The following is a 7,300-nucleotide window of genomic DNA, read 5'->3' as shown; positions in this document are numbered from 1 at the left end:
CCCGGGCCACCCGCGGCGTCCGGCTGGGGGGTCCCCGGGGCCGGGGCCGGGCTCGGGAGGCCCGGCGTGCGCGGGGGTAAGTGTGCACGGGGGGCTCGTGGAGTGAGTGTGCAAAACGGTGAGTGTGCATGGAGAGCTCGGGGGGCGAGCGTGCAAGGGGGTATGGGTGCATGGGGAGCGCATCAAGGGAGCGCACGAGGCAATGATTGTGGACAGAGAGAGCGCTCAAGGGGGGAGAGTGTGCATGGAGGGATCGGGGGAAGTGTGCAAAGGGTGCACGGGGAACTTGTGAGCAAATGTGCACGGGGGCTCGTGGAGTGAGTGTGCAAGGAGAGGGGGTGAGTGTGCAAGGGGGTACGGGTGCATGGGGAATGCATGAAGGGAGTGTGTAAGGCAATGATTGTGCACAGAGAGCTCAAGGGGTGAGTGTACAAGAGGCCGAGTGTGCATGGGAATTTGGGGGAGTGTGCAGTGGGGATGGGTGTGCATGGAGAGTTCAGGGGTGAGTGTGCAAGTGGGTCAGGGTGCATGGGGTACACTCATGGGCAAATGTGCATGGGGAGTTCATGGAACAAGTGTGCATGCTGGTGAGCGCACAGAGTTGAGGGGATGAGTGTGCATGGGTGTGCGTGCATGGAGAGCTTGGGCACGTGTGCAAGTGGGTAAAGGGTGCACAGGGAACTGGTGGGCAAATGTGCATGGGGAGTTTGTGGAGTGAGTGTGCATGCTGGTGAGTGTGCATGGAGAGCCTGGGTGAGTGTGCAAGGGGTAAGTGCGTGGGGAGCTCATAGAGTGATTGTACAAGGCATTGGAGAGCTCAAGGGTGTGAGTGTGCATGGAGAGCTCAGGGGTAAGTGTGCTGGGGGTGAGTGTAGGAGAGGGGGAGGAAGGACAGAGGCAGCAGGGGATGAGGCCTGTGCAAGGAGTGTACAAAGGGGCAGGACTGTACAGGGAAACTGGAGTGTGCAAGCCATGTGGGAAGCGGGGTGTGCCAGGGGAGCGTGCAAGCAGGGCAGGTGCCGCAGCGCACTGGGGGTGAGAGGGGAGCAGGGGAGTGGAAGGGGTGAGTCCAGGACGGCTGGCGGCTGGTGCTGGGCGTGCAAGGGGCTGAAGGAGCGAGTCAGGGAGCCCCACGCATGTGGAAGTAAGTGAGCACTGGTGGGGGGTGTGCATGTGCCAGAACGGGGAGGGGTTGGGGATCACCAGGCAGGACTTGCGGGGGCCCCGTGGACAACACGTGTCCGTGCAGGACACGCGTGTGCAGGGGGTGCAGGCGATCTTGACACTGTGTTTCTCGCCTCCCCCTTCCCCTGCTGTCCACTCCTCCCAGGCCTCGTTAGCGAGCGCATGCTAATTGCTAGCAGCACCGTGCCGGGAGCGGGGCCTTCATGTGTGTGACACGCCGGCGCAGCCACGTCGACACACCTCACAGGTGAGGGCACGGTCCAGGTACACGGGTACACAGCTGCACGTCTGACGCAGCTGGGGCTCCGCGGTCTGGAAGGCGCCCGCGAGAGAGTACTAGAAACAGGGCAGCACCCGGGCAGCCACGAGCCAAACCGGCGCGGGCAGCAGCCTGAAGCTCTCAGTGCTCTGCCTGCCCTTGGCAGTCGGCAGGTGCAAAGGTCCCCCAAAAATGTCTGAGCCAGCAGCTCTCACGGGGGAAGGCAGAGGGGAGATCTTAGGGCCACAAGGGTTATTTGCCTGCCTTCGCGTGAGGCAGGACTGCAACATCGTCGTCCTCATCGCAGTTTGTGCTAGGGACGTCCTGGTACATTTAGAAGTGGGGCCTGTACATGTAAGGGACACTGACAGCTTCTAAAACTTCCTTTGGGAAAGTCAGGCTGGAGCGGAGTGAGCTAGAGAGGCTTGGTCCTCAGAGAAGCCATCTGTTGTGCTGTTTTTCAGCACCGGGTGCAGGCTGGCTGTACCCCTCCGCATGACCATGGCAGAATCCGATGTGTGCATCGGGGACCAGCTCATCCTGGAAGAGGAGTACGATGAAACCTACCTACCCAGTGAGAAAGGTAAGTGACACCTGGCTCCCCACCAAGCAAAAAGAAAGGGAGTGGAGAAGCTGAGCTGCTCTTCTGCATCACTGGAGGATGGACTATGAGTCCAGGGGGGCGGGGGCAGCACAAACGCCATTCGAGGGACTGGAGAAGCATGCCTGTTAGATGCTTCCTGCTGTCGTTGGTGCATAAAAAGCTGCTGTTCTGCTGCAGCTCCTTAGCTGCTAGAAAACCCAAGTGCAATAGCAAGAAAATGTAGCGGCTGATGCCAGCTCTGGCACACTAGTCGGCATTCCCTGAAACACGGCGCCCAGTTTGCCTGCGGGCCTGCGCTTGCGTTTCAGGCAGTGGGCAAGAGTTAAGCAGCTGCCTGTGGCCAGACTGCAGTAGGTAAGCTGGGCAGCCTGGTCCAGGGGAGATGATAGACTTAATGGTACGAGCCAGACACCGGGCTCCTGAGGCGATCGTCCTCTTGCATGCACCAGCTTTCACTGAAGTAGCCGCATTGACTGCATGCAGTTAATGTTGACGTAGGCTGGGCCGAAGGGAGGCCGAGGCCTGTGGTCTCCATTCCCCTGTGTGCAGACGTGTGTTGGCTGCCTCTTGCTTCCCACCTGCGTAGTATCCAGCCTTGCCGGCTGGCTGTGAGATGCTCCCGAGCACGTGGGATGTTGTTTCCAGCTCGGTGTGTCCTTGGACCTGGGGTTGCCCCGTCCATCCTCCACTTTGCCAGGGCCGGGTTGTGTGGTACCGTGTGGTGTGTGCTGTCTGTCACGCTGTCCTCACTCTGTTGTGTTACAGAAATCTGTGACTATGCACGGGGGATTGGGATTGATCCTGAGAAGGAGCCGGAGTTGATTTGGCTGGCCAAGGAAGGTATCGTGGCCCCTCTGCCTCCCGAGTGGAAGCCCTGGTGAGAGCTCTAGAGGAGCGGCTGCTAGAATAGACTGGTGACCTCTGCACGTGGTAGCCTAAGAAATGGACGCAGGAGCCTTGTGGTTGGAGCTGGTGATTAGATGCCAGGGCTCCTTGGTTTTCCAGCTGTGCAACAGGCACACTTGGTCACCATGTGCCTACTCTGCCACTGGTCTGATACCTCTGCACCCTTTAGAGGGATGCTGTGGCCCTGCAGCACTGGCTGAAATGTCTTCACCTGGGAGAGGGAGAGGCAGCAGTTTGGGCAGTGGTGGTGGAGGGGCTGCTGCTGCTTCCTCTGTCTGTGCACATGGGCTTAGCTGGGGCACTGCTCCTCTTCTGCCATGCTTGCAGTGGGGGGCTGAAGTCTCTGCAGCCCTTGAGCCCCTCAGACAAGAGGGCCTGTGCCTGCACTGCTGCCTTGGGGCATGCTGTATGTGTGAGCGGAACTGAAGCCCTTTTCTCTTGTCTACCTGTCCTGTTCCTCCGTGTTAGTCAAGACATTACTGGTGAGATCTATTACTTCAACTTTGCCAATGGCCAGTCAACTTGGGACCACCCATGCGATGAGCACTACCGGGAGCTCGTGGTCCAGGAGCGGGAGAAGCTCTCAGCCCATGGTGACACCAAGAAAAAGGACAAGAAGAAGAAAAAAGAAAAGAAGGAAAAGAAAGACAAGAAAGAGAGAGAGCTGCTGAAGCCAGCTGCTGTGAGTATGCCCCACGGTCTGGGCCCCTCGGGCACGCAGGGAGGGCCAGCCTGGGAAGCGGGGACAGGAATGGCTGTCCAGCAGAGATGGCAGCTGTGGGGCTGGGGTATTGTTGGGGTGTTAGGTTGTAGGCTCGATAAGTCTGCCCACATGTTGTGGGGCAACATGGCTGCTGTGCAGAGCTAAGTGAAGCATGTGTGCTTCTGCTTTACACTTGTTTTGGTCTTAGGACCATGTCCTTTGAGGTAAAAAACCCCAAAAAAACAGAGCCAACTCCCTGGGCAGCAGTGACAACTGGTTTCATGCTCTCCATCTCTCAACTCTTCTTGTTCTTATGGTTGTTTTCCCCACAGTTCATCATCTGGGTTTCTTTGATGCCCCCTCTGCCCTTGTGGGTGATGGGCTCCGAGCTAGAAAGAAAACAGGGTTCAGTGGCCTCTTCTATCCCCCCATTCCTGCTCCCAGAAGCAGGGAATGACAGTGAGCTGCTGCAAGGGCCCTGCGGTGGCCCGAGCAGCTTGTAAACCCCTTCTCAAATCAATACGAGGCTGCTACAGGCCCAAGGGGCAGCTGCTCTGGTTTGTGTGCATGGCTGCCCAGGCCTTTCCAGTAAGCTGTTCCTCCCGGATGATTCGGCTGAGGCGTCCAGCTGCTTTGGTGGTTGGCAGATAGGTGGAATGAGCTGCAGTGCATGTGGAAGGGGAAGCTGGGACCCTCCAGACTCCTCGCGCTGTGGGTCCCCATCAGATCCCTCACCCTTGCAGTGCAGGAGCTCCGAGCCCTGAGCTGCTGGCACCTCTCTTGGGATTAGACCAGTGGCTGTACTGTAATGGGATGCACATGCACACACACGTGCGCACGTGTGTATGTGTGTGTACGGGGCAGGGGGTTGTAAAACATTTGGAGCTGTTTGTCTCATTGAAAAGAATGACAGGTGTTGTTTATGCAGTGACCAGGCATGTGCCACTCTGGTTTCTAGGCACCGTGTGCAGCTTCAGAAAGCAGTATGTTGGCATGTATCACTGTTGGTTGGCAACAAGAATAACCAACCCTCCCCTCCTTGGCAAACCATTCCTTCCCTATCAAATAAGGAGAACTTCCCAGTTTACCCAGCAGCGTGATACACGCCTGGCTGAGAAGGTCTGCCTCACATCAAACCCAGAGGACCAGGGACTGCAGTGGGTGAAAATCCCCCAGGTGGGGACTGATTGAAAAGGCTCCAGTCTCCAGTTTGAGGGACTTCAATAGAGTGTTTCTTCTTCAAGTGCAGCAGACTCTCTCCTGTGGCCTTCTGGGCATTAGATAAGAGTGAATGTGTAGTTGTATGGTTCATGTTTAAGTTATCTGCTAATGTTTGTCCACTTAGGAAATGCAGCCAGAGCCAGGGATTCTTCCTTCAACATCCTTTTATCAGATATCCTCTCCCATCCTGCCCTCCTGGTGCTTTAGTCCTGATCTAGAACAGAATAGCCAGATTAAGGACGAGGGCTTCCTTAAGAAAGGTGAAAGGATGACCCTGAGTCAATCATCAGAGGCAAGTGACTCAGACGCACTGTTTTCAGGCACTCAACCAAATAATCTGCAGCCATTTCTTTCATCCAAGCCTAGCAGAACTTGCCAAATGTTAGCTGATCTGGAGATTTTAGGAAGAGGTCCATCTTTTAGCAAATCAGATGCAGGCACCCAGCAGGGCCCAGACAAATCAGTGGAACATTGTCTTTACTTTTCTGACTCTGAACCTGAATATTTAGATGTGGTTCGGACAGCGGAGTTAGATTCCTGTGTGTCAAAGGAATCCTCTTCACCAGACCTTGAAAATGGGAAAACCATACTTGGTTCCCAAGAGGTCTTTGAGGCCCAAAGCCTGTTATTTGTGGAAGAACAGATGTCTGAAAACCAGAAGAAAAAAGAAACGACAGAAGAATGTGTTTGCCAGCCTGCAAATGACTTGCCAGTCAGAGAAAGATCTAGCGGCCCAGCTGGTGATGAGGAGCGAGGTCCAGGTTTGTTGCAAGTCACAGTCAGGGAAGCTGTTTTGGCTGCTTATGCCTCTAACCCTGTTTTCCATGGTAAGACATGTGAAGCGATTCCCCTGCATGCCAGCCCCATGGAAGACCTGCACTTGCCAGAAGAGGTTGCTCAGAGTCTCCCAGAAGAGCTGAGTTCACACAGCTACGTGCTGGAGAGCAGGAGGGAAAAAAACCTTCGTGAGCCAGTGTTGAGTCCAACCACCAGGCTGGGCAAGTGCTTTACGACCAGCAGCAGGCAAGGCAGAGAGGGGCCAGAATGGGCAAGGGTGGCTGAACCCGATACACGCCTGCAAGCATCCAAGGCCGATGGTCTCTTGGCCATCCCTTGTGTGACGTTAGAGACAATGCTGCGTGCTTCAGAGGCTGGGGGAGGAAGCGGAGTGGATGCTTCTGCTTTGATGGAAACCTGCTTCCTTGAATCGATTTTCCCCTGTGCTGCACCAGAAGAAGAGAAGGCAGCAAGTGGTGTGGGGTCTGAATGCAGCAGCAGCCATTCAAGCAATGTAGCTGATAATGTTGCATCACTGATTTGGAGAGAGGGCAGTAACTTCTCGTGGGATCTCCAGAGTTCCTGTGAGTCTGATGATCACCTGGATTTGCTTGCTTCTGCTAAGGGGCCTCTGCTGACTCCCCTCCTCGTCGTGCCTCAGGAGTGTGCCCATGCCAGTTTGAGGATGGAACTTGGTGGGTTGTCTGGTGCCCAAGAGAGGGATGAGGAGGAAGGACGAGAAGAAGCAGAGGAAAGAGAGGGCAGGCCAGAGCAAGCCCCTGATGTGCTGAGGAGAGAGGCATTGGCTAGAGGGTTGCGAGTTCCTCCTGCTTGGCTCTGTCAGACAGCTGAGTGCCAGGAAAGCAGCAGGCTCTACCGGCAGGTGGAAGTGGAGCTGACCCAGAGCAGAACAGCGGAGATTTGGGACGGAGCAGGCAATGATGAGGTAGGCAGCTTAGCTTTTCAACCCCCTCTGTAATGGGACTATGATGAGGTCTCTGAGGACATGAGACTCTGGTATTTTTCTGCGCTTAGCTAATTGTTAGGAAGGAAAAACCAAACAGAGGTGATAGTCCCCTGGGCTGACGTGGCAGGTATTTTACTGGGTTGCTTAAAGCTTCTAAGGTGCAGGTTGCAGCTGATCTTCCTTGCTTTGTAAGTACTATGTTAGATGTCTCTTGTATTATTCTACCATTGAAGAATGAATACTCTTACCTTCTAAACTATAGTTTGGGTCACTTGCAATGGGGAATTACCTTGGCATGGCTACACAGAGTTACAGCGTCACAGGTGTTTATCATTTGTGTTTCACTTGCTTGGAGGCTCCAGTTAAGATTGGGACCCCGTTCAAGTCAGCGGGTCCGGATGCTCTCCACCCCAGGGTGTTGAGGGAGCTAGCTGGGGTTATTGCAGGGCCCCTGGCACGGCTCTATGAGCGATCATGGTGCTTGGGCCAGGTGCCAGATGATTGGAAGGTAGCAAATGTGGTCCCCATCTTCAAGAAGGGGAAGAGGGAGGACCCGGGCAACTATAGGCCCGTCAGTCTTACCTCAATCCTGGGGAAACTCTTTGAGAAGATCATCAAGGAGCACATTTGTGATGGGCCGGCATCAGAAATGATGCTCAGGGGCAATCAGCATGGATT

General features: G+C 55.3%; 1 protein-coding gene across 2 annotated transcripts in view; it reads left to right on the top strand.

The window, feature by feature from the left end:
- The first annotated feature begins 43 nt into the window (after nt 1–43).
- Nucleotides 44–7,300, top strand: part of CEP164 (centrosomal protein 164) — a 67,702-nt gene continuing 60,445 nt past the window's right edge. Inside the window, exons 1-6 of one of the 2 annotated variants that reach the window (XM_019512232.1) lie at nt 44–76; nt 1,331–1,432; nt 1,909–2,027; nt 2,814–2,925; nt 3,423–3,636; nt 5,003–6,601. In XM_019512232.1, coding sequence (XP_019367777.1) covers nt 1,389–1,432; nt 1,909–2,027; nt 2,814–2,925; nt 3,423–3,636; nt 5,003–6,601 — 2,088 coding nt within the window. In that variant the 5' untranslated portion in view covers nt 44–76; nt 1,331–1,388. The remainder of the gene's footprint in view (nt 77–1,330; nt 1,433–1,908; nt 2,028–2,813; nt 2,926–3,422; nt 3,637–5,002; nt 6,602–7,300) is intronic. The other variant, XM_019512240.1, reaches the window with a different exon arrangement.

Source organism: Gavialis gangeticus, unplaced genomic scaffold (genome assembly GCF_001723915.1).
Source record: "Gavialis gangeticus isolate Ggan-Ray unplaced genomic scaffold, GavGan_comp1, whole genome shotgun sequence".
Taxonomy (NCBI): domain Eukaryota; kingdom Metazoa; phylum Chordata; order Crocodylia; family Gavialidae; genus Gavialis; species Gavialis gangeticus.
This window is presented reverse-complemented; position numbering and strand designations above follow the sequence as displayed.